Here is a 22,127-nt window from a genome sequence, read left to right on the forward strand (position 1 = left end):
GTGGTTTAAGATTTCTATTATTAATAACCGTTTTTCGTTTCTTAAGCTAGAAGCGATGATGATGAAAGAGAGAGAGAAAGAGAAAAAAAAATAGGGAATAAAAAATAAAAGAATCAGAAGTACAGATTTTTCTATGAACAAAAAGTAAATTGCAAAAAAAATTGCAAAGGAGACGGGCATAACCAGATACCCGCTGACTTACCAGAGCTTCGCGGCCCGGACCTTTGTGTTATGAACGGTATTGCACTTGTCACGTGCCTCTGATGCTGTGATTTTAAATGACTCGCCCGCACAGTTGCCGCTCGAGGGCATGCCACCAGCGTCACAGAGCGCCTTGCCAGCCTCAGGAACAGAGCCTTGGAGGAGATTTGGCGACTCGATGATGGTGGCAGCCATGCCGCCGACAGCGTGGAAATCGACGTGGCAGTGGAAGAACCATACACCGGGGTTGTCGGCTTTGAAGCGGATAACGGCGTGTCCATTTGCTGGGACGACGAGTCCGTCGCGCTTCGAGGGCACTTCGGGGAAGCCGCCTTCTTGACCGTCCCAAGTACCAGCACCTTTGGCAACAACTTGGAAGACGTGGCCGTGGAGGTGCATGGGGTGTGGTCGTCCGTGGGGATTGTTCATGTGGATCTGGACGATTTCTCCGGATTGGATGATCCAGGGATTGACCCCAGGGCCGTATGTTGCCGGGTCCATGCTGCCAGTCGTCAAGGCAGTGTAAAGTGTAGGAACCTTGGGAGCAACCCAAGGATCAGCATTGAGAGGCGTCCGCGTCCCGATTCCCTCAAAGTAAGTCTGATTGGTTGTGAAATCGATTCGGTTGTTCACGGGTCCCAGCAGCTTCTGACCGTCTAGTGGCTTCACATGGAAGTCATCGAGTACGCGGGTTTCGGCGCGAGCAATGTTGGGTAGTTCCCTTTCAATCGCTTCAACCTCTTGCATCACGTCATAGACGATTCTTCCAATCACGGAAATATCGTCCTTTGGAGGAGCAGGGCCAGGAAGCATGTCTGTGTCCATGGACGCATGCCAGTTGGACGCGCCTTTTGGATCTTCTTGGCCCTTGACCACTACACCGTAACTCTGGCCAGCACAAATCAAAATTCGATCAGTTTCCTGGGGCTGTACCTGAACACCATCAACCTCGACGACAGAAAGCGTGTAGTTGTCCATGTGGAATTGGCCACACGCAACTGCCGCAGTGTTGACGATGCGGAGCAAGTACTTTTTACCCTTGGCCAGTTTGAGGTCAAAAGGCTTGTTAGAGTCATTGAAGAGGAAAGCGTTGGGCGAGTCAAATCTTGCGTCGGTATTATCCGGACTCATGTATTCATCAATCAACTCTGGCATAGAGCGATGGAACCTGCCGTATGTAAGCCATGTTGTTTGTACCAGTTTCGAGCTACTCACCAATCAGACATTGACAAGAAGATCTGCTTATCGATTCCCAACGTCTTCTCCCAGGCCCTGTCGTGCACAATCATTTTACCTCGGAGACCATCTGGATATTGGCCCTTTTCATGTGCATGGTACCAGTGAGTGCCAGCAGGATTCGCGACGAATGTGTAGGTATACGATTGCCCAGGCCGGATAGGACATTGTGTAATGCCACTAGGTCCGTCGGAGACTTGTGTGCCAGTCTGCCAGATGCCGTGGAAATGAAGAGATGTAGTTTGATCTGGAAGTCCATTGTGCACAGTGATGACCAAGGTGTCGCCCACATCACACTCAATAGTGGGGATGGGCCATTTACCATTAATCCCTATGACTTGCCGAGAGAAGCCATCAGGGGCGGCCTGTACCCTATCAGTATGCGTAAAGCTGTGTAGACCGGGAAGGGAGGCGATGTAATCTCGCTAATCCTGGTAACTAAAGAGTCACTTACCGTCACATAGCCGATAGTAAAGTCGTAGCTAACAGTCTTAGCATACGCCACAGCGGCGCACACTAAGAGGCATGCAGCCCGAGTAATATGCATGGTATTTTGGGGAGGATGGCAATAGCACGACGCAGGAGAACATTCCAGAGCAGGGCTGTCAGGAGGCAATATAAGTACCGACGCGGGGGTTCCCGCAAGAAACAACTGATGTCTTTGCCCTTGAACCTGAGACCGCCAGGACGAGTGTTATTCACGCACAATCAATACTTCTAAACCACGTACCCCTGGACGGGGGGGGCGGCGAGGATCTACTAGACAAAGCGGGTAGCCGTGCCTAAGAGGGCCGTCTGTGTGTGCCCGCAATGGCCAGATCGCGTGGCCAAATCGGATCGCATCACTAGGAGAGATCGGCTGAGTTATACTTAGTTGCCTTGTGGGTCCAGAGACAGCCTGATACTAACCCCAGCCATGATGGAGATTTCGAAGACAGATGAATTCCAGTCCAGAGCGTTGGTGCTGATACATAGGGTACGGCTAGATTTGAGGATTGTAGCCGACTATCTGGACCGTCGATTGCAGATAGCCCCCTTTCCCAGTGCGACACGGTCGTGCACCATGTCTGCAAAACAAAAAGCGTAGTCGCAGGATGCATTAGGAGAATGCTGTGTTAGTGCGCCTAGGCTAGGAACAGGCTAGTGCGGCTTGTCCAGACAGGTCAAGCGTAGTAACGTAGATCTCGGTACCGACTCGCTTACTATTTCTAGTAGATTTCGGACATGGATGGGAGAGCCGGTGTCGTCATGCTTGTTCTTTACGGACAACCTGTGAAGACCAGAATGCTGTACCTTTTCTCGTGGGTCAGTTGAAAGAAGTTAGCAGGCGTGCAAAGACGGATGATGTGATGCGTCTCGATAGGTGCTACGCGAGAGCTGCACGTGGCGACGTTTCCGATGCGTACTTGGCTGTGTCTTGTATTGCTTCTTCTGGAGCTGGGTGGCACAGATGGCAAGTCATTCCCTGCGAGGGTATGCATCCAGAATTCGTTGGTAAAGGTTCACAACTGATCCCTGCACCAGACGTGGCTGGTCGGAAGGAGCTGTTGGCAAGTATTTCCCGGCAGTCCAATGCATGCAAATATCATGCCGATAGCTTTGAGTGAGGGCGTGACCTGCTTGTATGGTGTCCCGATTTCCACCGCGGAGTTTCTATTTGCAACTCGACCGGACTTGAGAGGTCCGACCGATGCGCCGTGTGGAAGTAAGCATGCAGGAAACACAGCGTCATTGGAGAGTAACGTGCGGGCCGGCCGATCAACAAAGGCCACGGCGCTTAGCGTAGCAACGGCAATTGAACGGTGCTGGGGCTTCGTTCGGTACTTACCATGCTGATCTCCTCAACCAACGGCCAGACGATAGGTGAACCTGTTCCCTCAGCTGTGAACTCGACGGAGCAGAAATAAACAAGGTGGCCTGTTGTTCTTGTGGTGTCCAAGGAGACCGGGCAGGGAATTCGGGAGACAAGCCCATGACTTCCGCGCAAGCTTGAGGCTGGGGAGGTTGTTGGGTAAAAGATTGTTGATACGGACTCTCGGATGCAGCCGGGAGTGGGGCGGAAAAGGGAGGCCGAAGCACCGAGCTTGCACAACACCATGATTGCTATGGCGGTCTGCGCCTCAACACATCAAACACAGCTCTCTCCACGTCAATGAATGTCAACGGGAGCACGAGGGTGCCCTGGCTATGGATAGAGTGACTCAGTTCCAACAGTTGTGGCCTCGTGTGTATGACGCGAGCGTATGGCAGACGCGTGGGAAGTGTAGCACTTGCTGTAAGTAGCAGCAACAACAAGTAAATGCATAGTATGATCTGCTGTTAGGTGACAGCGCAGAAGCTAGCCAAAGGGACTGTGCTCTACCAAGCATGGGACAGCTGCAGGAATTGGCTGTGGGGTCCTCAAGTTACGAGCAACAGTCTACACGCTACGTATCGGCACGTTATGACGTGTCTCAAAATAAGCAGACAGCTGATTGTTTCTTACATGTCTAGATCAACAAACATGCTATGCGTTCATTGCTTGTCCTCGGCGCCCGTGTTGCTTGTTTACTACTCCCACTATCGAGGTTTGGGGATAGTACATGGTGGATGCAATTACATGGTCCCCACCTTCGCCTTACCTACTATACCTACACCTACGCTACAGACTACACAAGATTGCCCTTCAAGTCTTGCTCGGCAAATTGCTTGTCATGCTAGAAAGTGCTTCGCCCGCAATCTACTACGTGTACATCTGATGCTTATCTTGAATAAGTAGGCCCGAGATCGGATGGCTTGGCGGCCGAAAGTTCCGTTAAACCCTTTTCGGTCGGAGTTGTGAACTGTTCCAAACGTCATACTACCAGTTGCATGTGTTGGTGCTCGGAGATTGATGTTCTTGTCAGCGCCGGCGGATTTGCACCTCTTGCACTGCCGCTGAGCAGGGCGAAAGTTAGGCCGAAGGCGCAACTTTGCTGAAGTATTCATCCATGTATTTGACCGTGGAGAAACAATAAGATGAGATATAAGGAACTCAGACGTTCCGCTCTTCGACTAGTCATCCACACTACAACCAAACCATCAACGGATAATCGAGCCGTCTTGCCTCCTTCCAAACAATACAAACAACTTCTCTTCCAAACCAAACACATCAAGTTTCATCATGGTGATTCCACCTCCAGCACCCGATACATGCACACAGGTTGGCCCAGATTGCCCAGTCGAGGGCACCATTCTAGGATACTATCCCGACATCGGTGCCAACGCCGCATATGCGGGCTTCTTTGCCCTTTTTGCTATCATCAACCTTGGGCTGGGAGTCCGATACAAGACATGGACCTATATGGTAGGCGTCCTTCTTTGATTTACTAGTAGTACACATGAACATGGCTAACAGTATCGGTTGCAGGTTGCCATGAGTCTGGGGTGTGTAGGCGAGGCAGTGGGTTACGCAGGTCGAATCATAATGTGGAACAACCCATTCGACACCACGGGGTTCCAGATGCAAATCTGCTGCCTCATCATTTCGCCCGCCTTCATCTCCGCCGCCATCTACCTAACACTCAAGTATCTCGTCATTAGCTTTGGCGAGTCGTGGTCGCGCCTCCGACCGGCGCGGTATACACACATTTTCATTGCGGGTGATTTGCTGTCGCTGGTGCTGCAGGGCGCGGGTGGTGGTATTGCTGCGACTGCCGACTTTGGCAGCGAGGCACAAGACAATGGCACAAACATTATGATTGCAGGTGTTGTTTGGCAAGTCTTCACGCTGACCATCTTTGGCTTCTTGCTTGTTGAATACGCCATCCGCACGTACAAGCACCGCGAGGAGCTGTCAGATGAAGCCCGGACTCTGCTCCAACAAAAGTCGTTCCGCTGCTTCCTCTTTGCCATTGCATTGGCCTTTGTTACCATTTTCGCTCGATGCGTGTACCGTATTCCCGAGCTTGCTTTTGGGTGGAGGAGCGAGCTGATGCGCGAAGAGGTGGATTTTATCGTTTTGGAGGGAGCCATGATTGTCACTGCGGTGTTGGCCTTGACTGTCTTCCACCCCGGATACTGCTTCCCTGCTCTTGCGAAAGCGGGCGACAATAGCAAGTCGGTTCGGGGCAAGAGCATTTATGACGACTCGGACGTTGAGATGATGTCTGCTCGCGGCCCATCGCAGCAGGGGCAGGCGCAGGCTAAGGATTTTTGATTTTTTGTTTCCGTGTGAAGCAGGGTGGGGGGTTTTGTTTTGGAGTTGGATACCAGCAGGTCTAGAATGCTATTGCATGGCCTGCATACACATGTTGAGACGTGGCGCACAGGGGTTTTTTTTTGTTCAGAATGGGCATGAAAGGGGAGTTTTAGGATTGGGGTCTACAAATGCCATGCTACACGATACTGCACAGAAGGGAATTGACATGTTTCTTATGGAGTTTTGAAAGTCCCATGACGCCGTGTGTTTCATTGTTGCTTTCTTTTTCTCTTTCTCTTTGGGCGCGGTGCTATGTCGGTGTGGTGGACAGCGTGCTGGGGTAAACGAGGTATGGGCAGAAGCTGTCAGCGGAAGTGTCGGAGGGAGGAGGTGGTGGTGGTGGGTGGGGGAGATAGAAGCCAGAAGCAGAAGGCACGTGACGCGCCTAGAATGGCGTCTGCCACACTGCTTAGCATACTGCAGCGGCTACATGGCGCCGACGTGAGCATGAACAGGCGGGTTTTTCCCACATGGACGCTGGCGTGCTTACCCACAGCCTGGGCGCTGGGACGAGCCGGAGCTAGCGAGGAAAGGGCTGCAGGAAAAAAGCCATATGTACAGCCACCCGCCGGGCTGCGATGGCCGTGGGCACGGCATGCTGGTGGTGAGTGGTGGTAAGTGGCAAGCGGCGGCGGTGGTGGTGGTGTGGCGTGCCATTGCCACAACCCGCCGGCTGCAGCAGATGACGTCAACTGTGGCTGCCTGGTATTTGAACCACGTCGGCCATGCAGCTGTGCTTGCGGTGCTTGAGTTTTTCTCTGCTGTGCTTCTTCTTCTTCTTCTTCTTCTTCTTCTCCTCATCCGCTGCTTCTTCTTGTTTCCTGGGCCAAGTCTCGTCGAGCAGCAATGGCATGGCAGCTTACACATCCACGCATGTAGGCACATTGCCAAATCAGCTCCTCGCATACTGACACAGCCAGCGCAGCCGCCAATCAAGACTCTCTCGCTCGAGACTAGCATGCCGTCGTCTTTTGCAATGATGGCGGCACGACGTCACGCCACGGCCTGCAGCCAGTCTGGCCGTCGAGCCGCCGCAAACCCCGGCCATGTGGCTCAGTAAGCAGTGGAGCGCTGCCAGCCTCAGCCTCAGCCTCGCGCACCGCCACACGCCGCACATCGACTCGTCACCACACGGCCATGGCGGGCCATGGCGGCCCAACGACCCAGCTTCTCCTGGCACACCAGCGGCTTCCGCCATGCCCTCAATGCCCCATGTCGGCCCTGCTGGCCGCCGCAGGCCATGGCAAGGCCTGAAGCCTGGAACCCGTCGCCGTGGTGCCTCTGCATCCGCGCGGCCATGGCCACACGTGTGCCGCCGAAGCTAGCCCTCGTGCTGAGGCGTCAAAGTAGAGCAGAGCAGAGCAGACGCCGTGGCTCTTTTGCATCTTGACAGGTGTCCCACGCCCCTCGTTCCAAGCCGTCTACGCTTTGGGTATCCAAATGCGCCCTGGCAAGCACGTGAGCTGATCACTCGTCCCCTCATTGGCTAGGAAACCCTCTCCGCAACATGTTTTTCGTCGGCGGTTTGAACCGAGGAATCGCTTCAAGTCGCGAGTCCTATTTGCACAAGAGCACAAGAGGCGGATTTCGGGGGCCAGCCTGACGACGGTGGGTGTCTATGTGCTTTCCTTGCCCTCGAAACGTGGCGAAAACGACTCCGATGCCACAAACAACCAGGGCCGCCCCGTTGGCTTCAGAGAGCCTGCGGCGTTGCCATCAGCACTTCCATTGGCGCGAGCTTGTCGCTCATCGCCGAGAACTCCACAGGCTCCACCACTACCACCACCATCAACCTTGGAGCCTTTGCCAGCTGCCAACTTCAACCACAACCACATCGCCCGCACCCCATGGACCTCTCAGACCGATGGCAGAATATTGCTCCTGCCTCAGACGAGCCCGGACAGCGACGCGCTCCTCCAGACCGTCGGAAGCGGAGGCAGGCCGTTGCTGTGGCTTGTGTGCACTGCCGCAACGGGAAGGCCAAGGTACGTAGGACCGTGTTACACCCAGCCAGTGTCATGAGTCTTCGGTGACCCGGAGGTACTTTGCCTTGACTTTCAGCGGCAGCTGATGCCTGCCAGCAATGCAAAGTACCCAAGGCCCTCCTGTCAGCCACATGTGCCACTGGTAGTTCCTTTACTACTCGTCTATGGGTAATCACTGGCTGTGACACTACCTGTAGGTGGCCGACTGCTGCCTTTGACCCTCTCTCGAAGGCTGCTAATTCAGTAATCCGCAGTGCGACGGCACGAGGCCACGATGTAACCGCTGCAAGGATAACGATCTTATATGCCAATACGATGTCGCCGAAGGCGTCTCCAGAGCTGAGCGCATGAAGATTATGAAGAGGGACAGCATGACGGGCGAGCTCGAAGATCTCAAGCGCATCGTCAACTTCCTCCGCTCAGGTACAGACGACCAAGCCGCGGCCATTCTAGCAAGACTACGACTTGGTGACACTCCCGAAGATGTTGCAAAGTCTCTCTCCCTGGTACCCTCTCCAGCAGCATCCACCCAACCCCCCAGGTATGCATCACTACAATTACAGCTTCCTCTATAGCTGCAAAAGCACAATGGTAACCGGAGTTCAGCTTACTGGGCCAGGAGTCCACCGATACCTCTGGAAGTGCAATGAGCCACGACTCCGTTTTCGATCCAAGCAAACCTACTCCCCAGTTTCGTCAAGGCTCCAGCGCATCTTTGGCATCGCCTCCAGGTCAAACTACTGCTTGGTCACCTTCTGCAAATCTTCCCCATTCTGCATTTGCGCCCCCGGGTAGAGGAAAGCAGTCAAGCATCAGCGAAGAGCAGTCCTTTTTGTGCCCTCTGTTTGATCGAGACGACTTTTTGCTTCCCAAAGCCGACGACGAGGGCGAAAGTGATGACGCTGGCGATGATGACATCGAGGAGAGAAATATTGACCCACGGCTCACCCAGCAGGCTTCCACTCTTGACATCCGTCCCATCCCCTCTTCCTCGTCAAAAAGGTCTTCTCAAAGCCAAAGACGGTCACCGCACAGACACAACAGAGTTCGCTCCATTTATTCCACTCACCTTGCCGGACGACAGCCTATTGTCAACACTATCCGTATCCATCCCAATCTCGACATTCGTAGCTTCTTCGACAACACGTCTTTTTCCACCAACGCCGAGTCGAGCCAGTACTCCAAACCTCAGGATACGCATACTCGCAATCTTTTCCTGCCAACATGGGCTATGCTTCCAATAAATACAGTCCCCGACCCTGGTTCCCTCAGGCGTACTGTACCGAGTGTATTACATGAGGCAACAAACTTGATAGACAAGGGGCATCCGGTCGAAGAGATTATTGAGAAGCATCCGAATATTGCTGCTTTGTTTGACGAAGAAGTATACAACAACTCGGGCATTCTTTCCAAATGGGCGGTTGGCATGGTGCACGGCATGTTTCTCAAAGGTAACCATTCACACCCGTTTGCAACTTTCGAAATTCTTTTTGCTTACTAAACTAGGCAACACATTTACATGCTTCGGTTTCATGTACCTTTTTTGGTCATTGATGCGCTGGATGATTTCGCCTTCTCCCGAAACGTACAATGCCATGCCCGAATGGCTCCGTCCAACCCCGAATCAACTTTTTATGCCACATATCAATATCGTCGATTTTGTCGTCTGGCCCGCATTTCGTGAACTCGCTGTTCAAATTCCCGCAATGCAGGAACGCATGGAATGGCTCACGGATATGAGCCTCAACATTCAGTGCGATTGGTCCTTTACCACCACAGAGGCATTGCACAAAAGTGAAGAGACGGGCCGAGTAGACTTGTGCGATACAGCAAGGGATGTGATCCGGAATCTACCAAATTGGAGTGTTGGGCCGAGTTTCAGGGGATACATCAGCAACGCAGATTCCTATGTACGAATTAGGACTGAGGGATATTGAGCCAGGCAATCTATTCAATTGTCTCGGAAACATCAACGTACGCAGGACATGGATTTACATGGCGCAATATAAAAAGAAAAATGAAAACTTAGAAATCGAAAAAGCATTAAGATGTATCAACGGTTCAACGGGCATGCAGGGACAATGCATAGTAACAAGGAAAAGACGAAAAAAAAAGGAGGAAAATACCAAATGACTAGTAACAAGGATCGAATACGAGGATACTGCATGTAATATATCGGGCCGAAGCATAGTACATACATTCATACACGGCGGAAGTCTGCAAGACGTCATGCATGCGAAGACAGTCTGTAAAAAATATCAACCCTTACTCTCTTCTCTCAACCTTTTTTTCTTTAAGAAAAAGCCTTGTCATTGCCTTTTCTTGTGAATGCTACCATATGACCGAGTACGTGGAAGAAGAGTAAAGACGCAGTACTGCAAGGAAAATAGCATACCTTGATTTATTCCTAGTTCAAGAAAACCTCGATGAATAAAATATCGTTGCTAAATATCTCACTCATCGTCCGCCACATAACAAACAGCAAATGTTACCAGTGCCTACATATCGTATTTGCATTGAGCAAGCAGACAAGACTTTGTGAAATCAAGCATTGGTTGCTGCATCTTCCGTTTCCACAGTTGGAAAACAGGTCGTGCCCATCCACCCACGACACCGCACATGTGCACATGTACAATAATACACCAGCTTTTCACTTTCAAACCCAACCATCATCACCCTCTCTCCACCCCACAAACTCGCCCCCTCCCCACAGGACCTACTTAAACAACCCACGGCACAACCCCCGTCTCATGATACTCCTCCCTCGCCTTCGCATCCAACAACACATCCCTCGCCGCATTGAGCTGCTGCATCGCCAAATGCGCGCTTCCCTTTTCTTCCTCCGACAACGCCTTGTCAGGATGCAAGGTGCGCGCCATGCGGCGGTAGGATTTCTTGATCGTGGCGGGGGTGGCGCGCCAGTCTTCAAGCCCGAGTATCGTGTATAAGAGGGTGTTTGTGGGAGGGGCGAGGCGCGGTGGTGTGGATGGGGGAGGAGGGCGAGAGTTGAGGGTGCGGGTTGAGGGCTGTCGAGAGGGTGGAGGCGAAACGGGAGGTGGTGTTGCGGGAGGGGTCGCGGGGGTAGTGAATGGAGCGTAGTTTTCGAGGTTCTCCCAGTTAGGGTCCAAGGGGGAGAGGGACAAGGGGGTTGAAGGGGAGCGGGGCGAAGGTGTGGGCGTCGACTTTGTCGAGTAGGTTCTGTCGCTTAGAGGGGTACGCGGTATATTTGTTCTTGATCTCTTGGGCGTGGAGATGGCTGATGCGACTTGGTCTTCTGCGTCTTTGTCGACGAAGATGGTGAAACTGGGTTTACGCTTTTTGCTCTGGGACTTTTTGACAACAGGGGTCGCGGGCACGGGGAGTCGGATCTTCAGCGATGGTCGGGCGGCGCGGGTTTGCGAACGGGTTTTTGGCCGAACATAAGGTGCAGTGTCGTTCTGGGTGTAGATTTCTTCTTCTTCTTCTTGAATGGCTGGGAGTGGTGTGGCTACCGCAAGGGCGAGCAGGTCGTCGATTACGTTCGCCATGTTGAATTGACCCACTGTAGAGAGCTATAAACTCCAACTCACCCAATTGGCATAGAGGGAGAGAGACAGAACAAAACGAAACCAAGACGCCCAAAAAAACACAAACGTACTAACCTGACGATGCATAAATTAGAAAATTGACAAGAGTTGTACGCTTTCGAGCAGCAGATTGAACAACGAGGAGATGGTCAAAGGTAAAAACGGTATCCTCCCCTCTCAATATGAAACCGAGAAAACACCAAGGCTAGGAAAGTGAAGCCGAAAGAGCGTTTGCAATTTCAGTCCAAGCGCAAGCAAATTCGAGGTGACGGCCACTTTTGTACACTGCCGGGTACGTCAGACGCCACAAGATCCGAGCTTCTCTCGTACTAGTAGTGAAGCTGAGCAGAACAAAGACAACGAACGCGGGGTGCACTTGACACCAAAAACGCGACAACGCGTTATAGCGCGCCCTTTACTTCGCGCGCGTGTATATTCGCTCTTGGCGCATAGTGGAAGGGGCTTGTGGCGTGTTGTTGGGTGTTTGCTGGTCCATAGTGTGGGTGTAGGAATGGAGGTTGGTGGGAGCCTGGCAATGGTGTGAAACATGGGATTGCACTTTTACTCGCTGAAAAGCGCGATACTAGTGACCAAAATTTTGAGAAATGATTTGAGTGTTGAGGTGTGTTTGCATGAATGAAATGGCGTATCGGTTTGAGTGTTGAGGTAGCAGGGCGCGCTGTGGTGTTTGAGTGAACTCAATGTACACGCTCAGCCGCCCACTTAGGCGCGCCCGCCTCTGCAGACGAACTAATTACTCAGTCATGGTTGGAAGGATTCGGCCTGGCCGCAAACATGGGAGAATTCTGGAGACGGCGTATTCGGGAGTGACTGATGGAAGATGGGAGGGAAGGAAGCCGTACCATACGGCCCACGCGCACCTGGTAGACTAAATCCCCAGAACTCCAAACGCCCATATCGTGTAGTTAGAGCCTAAAGTATTTTTATGGTTATAGTATTGTGATAGGGCTATGAAGGTCTAGAGTAACCAGCTTTCTGGCGTATTGTTGGTTTTGGTAGGGTGGTGAGTAGCCTGTTATGCTATGTACTAATTCGCCGGTAGACTGCTTGTATACTTATGCTAGACAGGAAGGGACGTTTAAGTGTCATTTGAACTGCTTACTGAGAAGATTTTGAAGCCTAGTTTGCCTTCATAAAAGGTCTGCATGAAACGTTGCCGTCGCAGCATTGCGGTTATTGTGCAGAGAGTTGGGCCAGATTTGGTCGGATGCACAGCTTCCTGGTGGAACATGTTACATTCTACCAAGGTATAAGCTATATTCTTAGCGTCGAGCTCTACCAAAGCCGCTGAAATGAGAAGATACTAAGCGGCCTACCTCGCGGCGTCGGTGTACCGGTTTGCCCTTCTCATGCCTATTACTACCAGCCAAGATAACATTATTCATCACATCTGATGATGCATGTTCGTTGAACATAATTCCTCCATAGCTCACCAAGAGAGTTTTGACCACTGTCCTGCAGCCATCGTCATGTAAGCGGCTTTGAGCGATTGATAACGCGTTCATCAAATCAACATGCTCCCGGGATCCTTGCTGTCTGGTATTAAGCAAGTGTACATCAATAAGGATACAGACCTCAGGTAATCGAGATATAGATATACTGAAGCATAGAAGGTCGATGTAATCCGTGAGGGTTGAGGCATCTTGAAATTTCCCACGGATTTGAGCTGCCTGCCTCTCTGATATCCCTGAGGCCTTTTCCTGTTTCAAGGATATGGTTAGTGCTTGTACTATCAAGTAACTTAATACACGTTCTGGAGAGAACCCATTCGACTGTTCACAGGAGTTCGGTTTTAACGCCCATAGGAGCGGTACCCTCGCATCCTCCATGAGCTTGATAAAATCCAAACAGAAACTCTTGATTTGCGACCGGTTTTGATAAGAGCCTTTCACAAAACGCAAAGTATTCCGAGGTTTGGAACACCACGTTTGGAACTTCGGTTGGAGCCAAAAGGGATTTACTTTCATCACTGCGTGCTCTCGATATCCCCACTTTAAGTCTTTCCATGACTTTGGCACTCCAAGCATCGTACAGGATTCCAAGGATTCTAAGAATTCATTTGCCTGGGTTTGGGATAAAGTCATGTTCGAATCCACACAACCGCTATTTTGGATATTCCGGCTGTCTTGGGCGTAAATTAGTCCATTTTTCCACATTGATCAATATGTCTTGGAACATACTGAAAGCCAATTGTAGTAAATTGTTGAGAGTGCCATCATTTTTGAATGCTTCTAAGCCTAAAATCTTGGCGTTAGAGATGAACATATGCTGATGATTGCTTCTTGGCTGCATAAGCGGGGGTAGGCAACATGAAAGATTGCAGCACGAGGAAGTCATTCGAACCAAAGTTGCTGTACCGCCCTTCAAAAGAAATGTCAGTAATTTCTGAACTAGCCGATGAATAGATTCATGCTGCTTCGTTCTCCACTGAAATTATACTGCTCAGCTTGGCCAGCAGCGTTAAACTGAGCAGCATTTCCGCTGACGGCGAACTGATCGCCAACGCCATGGTGGGATGCTGCGCTATGGCCGACGTCAGCACATTCTCTGGTTGTTGTTGTATGATAATGCTGTGACATAATCGTAAAGATTTGAACTTGCAGCTGTTAGGCCAGCGTAATGAGCCTCATATACGATATGGGTTATACCCTATGCCCATGCAGGCTGAGAAATTTTGCCTCGCTATGTACTGGTCCAGTTCTACAGCAAGCTCTAGCCGATACGCAGGGATGGGTTTCTTCATTACATGATGCATTGGATATTGCTTACCCATCTTGACCAATTATGAGGAGATCTTCGGCTCACAGGCTGCAGGTCTCAATGCGGGGTTTCAGCTTCCTGCACACTGGTCGAATCAGCATTGCTCCTGTAATCAGTTTCCTTGCGCCTATGTGCGCCAATACTTGATTTTGGCCCCCAATGGGATTCTCCTTTTGGCATGGCTGTCCGTTTCATGTTGAAATCTGGTAAAGTGAATACCGGTGAGGCGGTGTAATATGCAATCAATCCCATAGGTTTACGTACAAGTCGACACTAAGATGGCCACTTAATTGCCATACCTTTAAAACCTTCTGGGAGGCTCTGGGCCAGGAAACTTCATCTCCATCAAAGGCGGTGCATCGGATTTGACCTATATAGTTGCGAGAGAAGTGAGGCGGCCCATGCAAGAGCGGACGGAGAAGCGAATCACCTCGGATGATTCCGCAAATAACTGGATTCTCACGCACAAGACTATATTTGATGATCGCACCCAAGGCAGTAACTTCCAGGACGAACAACTCTCTGCCCTCGAGCCAAGCACGAGGGCGCTTGCTCTCAAGGTAAGCTCAAAAGGCAGGTGTTTTCTATTTACTAAGATTGTCAAAGACCAAAGAAAACCAGCACCCTAAAGAAGATCCTGACTCTATTGAGTTGAGCGAAATTCCTGAAGATACAGAAGACGATAGTTCCGCATCATGGTATATTGACGAGAGCAACCGTCGGGTTACGACGAAAAGCAATAGTGGAGCATTTAACAAATCACGCAATCGCCGAAGAGACCAATTTTCAGAATTTTCAACAAACCCTCTCTTCGATGTTGGGTTGCCTCCACAAGTAGAGAAAAAAAAAAGAAACGAATAATGAAAGATCAAGATACGACACAGTTGTTGTCTGATCGCCGAAACGGCAGAATATCGGCATCTTCACAGGAAGAGTGTGATTTGAAGGACGAGATAGTCTCCAATGTATCGGGTGATTCAGAACCCTGGGGAGCGGGTGCTGGAACAATAGCCGGATCGCAAGCCTGCGATGCTTCTTGGACCACAGCGGCTTTGACGCGGCGAGTAGAAGAGCTCAGTGCCGAGGTCAATCGACTGAAACGGCGAACAAAGGATAGAGGTCAAAATGGGCATAGCCAGAAACCTCGTGTCAAGATTGTATCCAGGTGGCAGACTCTTTATCGCATCCACGGTGGAATCCATCTACGAGAACCGTTCTGGATAGACGCCCAAAATGGATGTTTCGAGCTCAAGGGCGATACGCGAATTTCGAACATAAACAACTATCTCAGGCGCCACGACGATGTTGTTTTCGTTGCCTTCAGGGATTATGACGGTTATGTAGAACTTTCGGCGACTACTCAATTGGCCGAAGACGATTCTCTACCACAACCACAACCCTTGTCAGAATCGGTGATGCTGACCTCTCCACAAATGATTTCTGTCATGAAAAAATTCTTGAGTGTTATTCCGGGTTTTAAGGAGTCATTTCCTGAGTTTGATCCAACCGAAGAGATTCATGAACCATATCTGTTCTGGTTTTTCTCTCGAACATATGTTGAAGAGGCACTGAAGTCATTGTCTGCAAAGGATAAAAAGCTGATTAATCTCTTTCGAGATTGGATTGAAGGCTCATATGGGGAAGAGTGGAGCTATATCGATTCTGAGTTTGAGAAGGGTGTGGTATGTCCAATGTCAGTGAAATACCTGGTTCGTCCTGGTGATGTCCTGATCTCGCGCAAAGCCGAAAAGATCGATGCATATATCGCAACGACTTGGCCACAGTTTTTCGAACCAAAGTCATCCAGAAATCAAGTGATTGATCTATATTTTACAGAAACGTTAGCCAACTCTCTGGAACCAAAGCTACACAAGGACAGACTACAAGGCCGGGCCAAACCCTCAGTTTCTGTGCATCAATCGAACAAACAAGACATTAAGACATCAGACGCTCTTGTGCAGAAGGTTGCTAAAGAAGACTATTTGTGGACCATCGAAGCGTGGTCTTGGTCATTCGATGGTGAATTCAAAAAGACAACACAGGTTCTCCGCCTCAAAATCGCTGCTCGGACGGAAAGGGTTAGAATTCCCATCACCTCTTTAGAAATTTTCCCCCTCAAATACGACGACACAGGCTTAGAGGCTAGACTAAAGAAAAGGGGTGAAATATTTTGGAAATGTAGAGAAAGATATCTGGTTTCGTGTGTTGACCATTTTGAAGATGAGATCAGTGTGGTAAGTTTCATTTTCTAGTGTCTGAAAACTTATTCATTGAGAAACAGGATAGAGACAGATACATGGTCGATGTGGCAACCTATTCTCAATATAGGCGAAAAAAGAATGAGAAAAGTCAATCTGAGGGTCTTCGAAACCCGCAGAACGGTACAAAAGATATGGCGTTAACATTGAGTTTTCACGCTACCAAGTCGGGTGATATGCTCGAGTCGACACTCAAACTGGACAAATTCCCGGATACCTCGGAGCTGCTCGTGTTTCCGAGATCTGTCGTGTCGTATGATCTCAGGCGTAAGCTTTGGAGTGAGTTTGTCTTTTCCCAACATTCAGTAAGTCCTGAAGCTAACACAGGGTTAAAGTTGACCTCCAAGTGGACCACATTCGAGAAGTAGTGTGGAATACACAGGCGTTTGAAAGTTTAGCAATCGATGACGATGCCAAAGAGCTACTTGAGGCCGTAGTCACGAACCAGATTGCATCATCCAAAGGCACAGATATTATCGCCGACAAAGGCAATGGTCTTATCATCTTGTTACACGGCGGCCCAGGAACAGGAAAGACCTTTACAGCAGAGAGCATGGCAGATTTTGCAAAGAAACCTCTGTACCGTGTTACCTGTGGCGATATAGGAACAAACCTAGAGCAAGTGGAGACTTACCTTGAGTCCGTACTTCATCTGGGTCATATATGGGACTGTGTGGTCCTGCTGGATGAAGCAGATGTTTTCTTAGAAGAGCGAGGTCAACAGGATCTAGCACGGAATGCTTTGGTATCGGTGTTCCTGCGCATTCTCGAGTACTATCAAGGCATTTTGGTTCTCACTTCCAATCGAGTGGGCACTTTTGACGAAGCTTTCAAATCACGAATCCAGCTGACTCTGCATTACGACAAGCTCAGCCTTGCGCAGCGTCGCAAAATATGGCGGAATTTCATTCAAAGGCTCAAGAACCTGGGGGATAACAATGTCGATTTTGACGATATAAACGATCATATCGATAATTTGGTCACGCGAGAGATGAATGGGCGACAGATTCGCAACGTCATCACGACTGCACGTCAGTTGGCACAATACCGTGGCAAAAACCTCTGCTTTTCGCATTTGGAACACGTCATGAAGATTGCCGACAAGTTCGATACATACATACAGAATGTCAAAGAGGGGCTGACAGAAGACCAGCTTGCAAGAGATGCAGGCTTTCGGTGACCGACTCTGGACCATTTCTCCAATCTCTACGGAATGGAAACCATGCCAACTACAACTCTACTCCTTTCCAAAATACATGGTCTCTGCTCTGAATTGCCTGGCGTTATCCTTGGCATTGAATTGTTCTGCTTTTCCGTCTGCCGAATAAATATCGCCTTTGCCCATATGAACGTTGCGGCTCGCAGCCGATGCCCCCTCAATCAACTCGTCTGAAACGGACGGCTCCACTGCCAGAACCGCATCCAGTGCTTCGGAAAGCTTTATGATTTGCTCTCGCGTGGCAACCCTCATTGTCTGGCCGTTCGCAATGTCCTACACAGCCCCCAACAGATCTTTCATCAACACTTCAACTTTATGCTCTTTCCCCAAGGTTCGAAGCGCTGCAACGTATCGCGCGTATCTCGATGCACCTTCGACCGGAATACATTTTTCAAAAATCACCTTCAACTGCTCAGCTTTGGTCTTGGCTCGTTCGCTGGTGCTCTTTATTGCTTCATATGTAGCCTTATCGAGCGTGTCTTTTTCAAGTTGTGCCTCTATGATTTTCAAAGTATCTTGGATGAGAGGGAGACGCTGGGCGACTTCGCGAAAGGCGGCAGGTAGATCTTCCGCGTTTTCCGCTGCATCGTAGACCTTTTTGGCGGCTTCAATAAACGTGACGCCGGCTGAGAGGATGCCGATTATGGCGGATGCTTCGCCCACACCGGACATTGCGTTGTGCGAGTAATGGGGTAGTCGGACTTCAAGGAATGGATAGTTCTCGATATTCTTTTCTGTTCAGGTTTTCTCAATATGCCTAGTGGTCTTGTTGGTTATACAATTCTTATTAAGCTTTAGATGATTGGCTTACTACTTGGCTATGTCTTTTATTTTGCAAAGGACTGACATGAGTTTGTGTTAAGATACAACCTGACTGGATGGCCTACATACTTATACCAACTCCATTCTAACCAAGCTTTGGGTTCGCTAAAGCACAGATAAACTGTAGCCAACCTTTCTCCCTTGGCTGCATGGGCTGTTTCAGCCCCTAAAACTATGCATGCTGTTGTTGGTGTAGCTGCATTCGAGGGCTGCGCCCCATTGCCCCGCTATATGCAGCTGTCAGCGGTCTGTAGAGATCGTCCCTGGTTGCGGCGTCAAACCGGTGAAAATGGAGGCATTACCTTTTTGCCCTATGAAATCCGCGTGCGATAATGCACATTGGGTGACTTGAGTCTTCATACAATGTCCACCATTCAACCTGCACAAAAGGAACTAGATAGCTACAGGGTAAAGGACCGTGAATCCACCATATTAGAAATCCCTACATGCCATAGTACCACTGAGTTGCTAGTTGACTTCGCTGCTCTACAAATTCAAAGTCAGTGTAAGACTCTGAGAGTTTGAATCAAACGTACCGAACATAATACGTGTAAGGGGCATGACTCAAGGTAATACAATAGGCAATATCAGGTAACAAGATTGCATCCGATAGAGAGCTAAGCTTCTAGGCTAGGTAGCTATCTATATATCTAAAATGGAGGAATAGCTAGGCCGATCAGACGATTGACAACTGGAACAGACAGGAGAGAAATACCTAGGTTGAAGACGATGATGAGGAAGCAGAAAGCTCTGGCCTGTTATAAGCCTAGCCCTTTATACTATTCAGCCGAGAGTTATCGCTGTAGGTAGTTAGTATAGATAGTGACGCGTAAGCGCTATCTTGTTAGGACTTCTGCTAATTAAGTCAACATTCTAGCTTGTAAATATATAGAGAGGCTTAGATATTATATATCATCACCTTTACGTTCTTCGCATAATTTTCCCACATAGAGAAGCGTGCTTCTGGAAAGCCGCCCAGAATATCTTTTAGTGCAATGATAGCCAGCCAGAACTCCAACTGAAAATCAGAGTAGCGTCTATAGACTGGGATTGAGTGCCTTCTGGGTGTACACCAGACGTCTAATTTCTTCTGGATATGCCAAACACGATCAATCAACTGGTTGGAAATGAAATTAGAAAGAATCGTGTCATCAACGTCAAGGGGGGCCTTTTGGACACAACGAAGCCACCACCGTTCTTTACAACTAGCCACTGCCGCTACTGTCCCTTCTAAAACTCTCTTATACTCGAGTCAATAACCATGCAGGGTTTTGGTCATATAAGTGCGTGGGTTCCGTATTCATTCCTCGCAGATGCACACAAGAGAGAAGGAACGGTTTGCTGTTGTGGAGACGAAGCCATGTCATCGGCCCGAGCTTTCAACCACAGCCACTTGTGAGCTGCATCGCAGTACAACGTCCGCCATGACGTTTTACTCATATGCCACCTGAAGCGGCGACGAGTCCGCTTGGAGAACAGCTTGACTCTTGTTCACTAACAGATGGCACTACGCAAGGGTGCAGGCCGCAACGCAACAAGGAAGTGTCGGAATCGATGCGGGGAACAGCGATGCTAAGCCGAGGAGACCAAATACCTACGCGTCTACAAATAACACGAGCAAACCTCTCACAATACTTGCAACACTTCATCTGAGTAACGCGCCACTCGAAATGTCTGCTGGAGAGAAAGACGCAGGCAACGCCAAGCTGGGACCTGCACCAACACGCCTCCGGCAAATTGCACTAGCTGCAAGGGATCTCGACAAGGCCAGGCAGCTGCTTGTACGACAACGACAGCTCAAGTACCAATTGGAAGCTGACGGAGATTTCAGACATATGTCCTGGGCATAGGCTTTGCATTTGAGGATGATTCCGTGGAGCAGTGGGGGTTGAAGAATTTCATCGGCACGTAGCCCCTGCGCGTTTCCCGAGGCTCGTGATTGACGCAACTGCAGTTCCGCTAGGCGGCGACTTTATTGAGGTTGTCTCGCCGTTCAAGGAGCATACGACGGTTGGCAAGCTGCTCGACAAGCGCGGGGATGGCGGGTTCATGATTATCATGCAGACCGAGGATGCAAAGAAGCGGCGCGAGTACATCACGGCGAACAAGTTGGCCAGCGTCATTTTCGACCACGAGTTCAGCGATTCGGTGTGCATCCAGTACCACCCAAAGGGGATCAAAGGTACGTTCGTCCCATGGCCAGCTTGGCTGCAGGCGCAGGCGCAGGCGCAGTCAGTGAAGAGGCGCAGGCGTCGTGGTGGTGGTGGCTGATGATGGATTACTACTAGGCGGCTTGATGCCTGAACTCGACTCGCACACGCCAGGGCCAGCGAATCCGAACCCCCTAGGAACCCGCTTCTCCCCATGGCATGCCTGCGGACCGGCCAGTGAGAGCTACATGCGCGGCATGGAACAGACGGGCCACTTGGCACTCGAGGGCTGTGTACTGCGGCTCGAGCCTGGTGACGTTGATGCTGAGGGCGCGGCGCGACAGTGGGAAGAAATTTTTGGCGTGTCACGACGTCGCGACCTGCTGGCTTTTACCAACGCCCGGCTGGTCTTCATGCCGGGCCAGGACGGGCTTCCAGAAGGACTCGTGTCCATCACCGTGGGCGTCCAGGCCCAGGATAGCTATGACGCGATACTCGAAAGAGCTCGGACGGCAGGCGTCTGGGGCGAGGGCTGCGCTGAAATGTGCGGAACCAAATGGTACTTCACCCTAACAGGCCGTGGCGACGACCGGGGTAAGCTGTAGCCGCCCGTAAATGTGCAGTTGAGGGTATCGGCTACATGCAACCATTCTGAATAGAGTACTACTTGCACCACGTCGTACCGCCCGCGCCCCTCGCTCACCAATCTCGGCCAGACAACCACCACCATGACCATCTCTCCCACCGCCAAGCCTACCCAAGTGCCCCGCCGGCGCCAGCCCACCTTCCCCGACATCACAATCCACTGCTGTGTGCCCACCACGGCTCTGGCCCCCTTCCCTCCTCCAATCTCGATTCTTCTCCCTTTCTCGCTTATCTCTCCCACAGGCCGGCCCTGGCTGCATGCGCTCCAACCCCCAAGCCAGTCCAACGCCCGCGGATCAGTATGACACCATTTTATATTTTTTTGTACATACAACGCTCGTTATCCATTACGACCGGAACATTCTGCACTGTGTCTCCCGCCCTCGGCCTAGCCTGCCCAGCTTGATAGCGCTGCTGCTTCCGCTCACGTTACGTCGCTTGGTTTACGACAGTCAGAAGGATCAAGCATCTGGACCCGGTGCCTATCACCTACTTCCTGACACAACTGTCGACTTTGTGTTTCAACATGCCATATTAGCCGGGCCCAAAGACAATGTGGTGCCTGGCATGCTGCCTTGAGGGCTGCCTTGCATGCGTAGCGTAGTTTACGCATCAACACCACGCCATTTCAACAAGGTCTAGTGCCCCGCACACTTATCAGCACACCTAGTTACAGGCCTCTCGGCCCATGGCCGTCACAACTACTTCGACACTGCGAACAGGGCCACGTCGTTTCCCAGGCTCCTTCCGCCGCACCCCCCCCCCCCCCCCCCCCCCCCCTTGTCCATCCCCCCTCCCCCGCCGCCGGCGTTGCATTTCGCGTAGATCTCCCCCGGCTCCGCTAGCAGGATCCAATTTCCGTGTTCCATCGTGGTTGTCGATTTTTCATGTTTACCGCACGCACACTTGCACAGTTACCGGCCTCTATGTCGTCACGGCCGCTTCTCCACCTGCACACCTTTGCGTGCCCTGGCGTGCCCCTGCGTCGCACACTTCTAGTGTTTATATTCTACTAGCCTACGCCCTCTATTTTCGCCCTGCCCTG

The 22,127-nt window shown here is 50.7% G+C and overlaps 8 protein-coding genes across 8 annotated transcripts; 4 read left to right on the forward strand and 4 right to left on the reverse strand.

Annotated features, from left to right (window-relative positions):
- Positions 1–2: 2 nt before the first annotated feature.
- PSV08DRAFT_363010 (Cupredoxin) lies at positions 3–2,017 on the reverse strand. The gene is made up of 3 exons (XM_014217620.1): positions 1,892–2,017; positions 1,417–1,802; positions 3–1,369 (listed from the first exon to the last, which is right to left on the reverse strand). The coding sequence occupies exons 1-3, from the start codon at positions 1,982–1,984 to the stop codon at positions 199–201; spliced, it is 1,650 nt and encodes a 549-aa protein (XP_014073095.1). The 5' UTR covers positions 1,985–2,017; the 3' UTR covers positions 3–198.
- A 2,426-nt stretch (positions 2,018–4,443) lies between these two features.
- On the forward strand, positions 4,444–5,865 carry PSV08DRAFT_204292 (RTA1 like protein-domain-containing protein). Its single transcript, XM_066092040.1, has 2 exons — positions 4,444–4,762; positions 4,814–5,865. Exons 1-2 carry the CDS (start codon positions 4,580–4,582, stop codon positions 5,612–5,614), a joined length of 984 nt encoding a protein of 327 aa, XP_065949056.1. The 5' UTR covers positions 4,444–4,579; the 3' UTR covers positions 5,615–5,865.
- A 1,391-nt stretch (positions 5,866–7,256) lies between these two features.
- Positions 7,257–9,921, forward strand: PSV08DRAFT_225025 (uncharacterized protein). Its single transcript, XM_014217619.2, has 4 exons — positions 7,257–7,641; positions 7,896–8,182; positions 8,248–9,092; positions 9,148–9,921. Exons 1-4 carry the CDS (start codon positions 7,504–7,506, stop codon positions 9,576–9,578), a joined length of 1,701 nt encoding a protein of 566 aa, XP_014073094.1. The 5' UTR covers positions 7,257–7,503; the 3' UTR covers positions 9,579–9,921.
- Positions 9,922–10,361: 440 nt separating this feature from the next.
- Positions 10,362–11,168, reverse strand: PSV08DRAFT_352457 (uncharacterized protein; the record flags this gene model as incomplete). Its single annotated transcript, XM_014217584.1, has 1 exon — positions 10,362–11,168. The coding sequence occupies one exon, from the start codon at positions 11,166–11,168 to the stop codon at positions 10,362–10,364; it is 807 nt and encodes a 268-aa protein (XP_014073059.1).
- Positions 11,169–12,033: 865 nt separating this feature from the next.
- Positions 12,034–13,807, reverse strand: PSV08DRAFT_204298 (uncharacterized protein; the record flags this gene model as incomplete). The annotated part of the gene is made up of 2 exons (XM_014217604.2): positions 12,034–13,349; positions 13,620–13,807. 2 exons carry the CDS (start codon positions 13,805–13,807, stop codon positions 12,491–12,493), a joined length of 1,047 nt encoding a protein of 348 aa, XP_014073079.2. The 3' UTR covers positions 12,034–12,490.
- Positions 13,808–14,848: 1,041 nt separating this feature from the next.
- Positions 14,849–17,578, forward strand: PSV08DRAFT_410357 (uncharacterized protein; the record flags this gene model as incomplete). Its single annotated transcript, XM_014217618.1, has 5 exons — positions 14,849–15,802; positions 15,950–16,222; positions 16,270–16,336; positions 16,379–16,525; positions 16,582–17,578. 5 exons carry the CDS (start codon positions 14,849–14,851, stop codon positions 17,424–17,426), a joined length of 2,286 nt encoding a protein of 761 aa, XP_014073093.1. The 3' UTR covers positions 17,427–17,578.
- On the reverse strand, positions 17,484–18,137 carry PSV08DRAFT_371834 (uncharacterized protein; the record flags this gene model as incomplete). The annotated part of the gene is made up of 2 exons (XM_014217617.2): positions 17,484–17,738; positions 17,772–18,137. The coding sequence occupies 2 exons, from the start codon at positions 18,135–18,137 to the stop codon at positions 17,484–17,486; spliced, it is 621 nt and encodes a 206-aa protein (XP_014073092.2).
- A 1,789-nt stretch (positions 18,138–19,926) lies between these two features.
- On the forward strand, positions 19,927–21,042 carry PSV08DRAFT_225032 (uncharacterized protein; the record flags this gene model as incomplete). Its single annotated transcript, XM_014217600.1, has 4 exons — positions 19,927–20,068; positions 20,119–20,195; positions 20,219–20,469; positions 20,576–21,042. Exons 1-4 carry the CDS (start codon positions 19,958–19,960, stop codon positions 21,040–21,042), a joined length of 906 nt encoding a protein of 301 aa, XP_014073075.1. The 5' UTR covers positions 19,927–19,957.
- Positions 21,043–22,127: the final 1,085 nt, after the last annotated feature.

This window comes from Bipolaris maydis, assembly GCF_028858645.1.
Source record: "Bipolaris maydis strain C4 unplaced genomic scaffold PSV08scaffold_8, whole genome shotgun sequence".
Classification (NCBI taxonomy): Eukaryota; Fungi; Ascomycota; class Dothideomycetes; order Pleosporales; family Pleosporaceae; genus Bipolaris; species Bipolaris maydis.

Coding starts and splice junctions, on each gene's coding strand:
- PSV08DRAFT_204292 (XM_066092040.1), top strand. CDS start 4,580: ATGGTGATTCCACCTCCAGCACCCGATACATGCACACAGGTTGGCCCA. Junction 4,763..4,813: donor ACAAGACATGGACCTATATG/GTAGGCGTCCTT, acceptor CATGGCTAACAG/TATCGGTTGCAGGTTGCCAT.
- PSV08DRAFT_363010 (XM_014217620.1), bottom strand. CDS start 1,984: ATGCATATTACTCGGGCTGCATGCCTCTTAGTGTGCGCCGCTGTGGCG. Junction 1,803..1,891: donor TTACTATCGGCTATGTGACG/GTAAGTGACTCT, acceptor GATAGGGTACAG/GCCGCCCCTGATGGCTTCTC. Junction 1,370..1,416: donor TTCTTGTCAATGTCTGATTG/GTGAGTAGCTCG, acceptor TACATACGGCAG/GTTCCATCGCTCTATGCCAG.
- PSV08DRAFT_225025 (XM_014217619.2), top strand. CDS start 7,504: ATGGACCTCTCAGACCGATGGCAGAATATTGCTCCTGCCTCAGACGAG. Junction 8,183..8,247: donor GCATCCACCCAACCCCCCAG/GTATGCATCACT, acceptor ACCGGAGTTCAG/CTTACTGGGCCAGGAGTCCA. Junction 9,093..9,147: donor GCACGGCATGTTTCTCAAAG/GTAACCATTCAC, acceptor TTACTAAACTAG/GCAACACATTTACATGCTTC.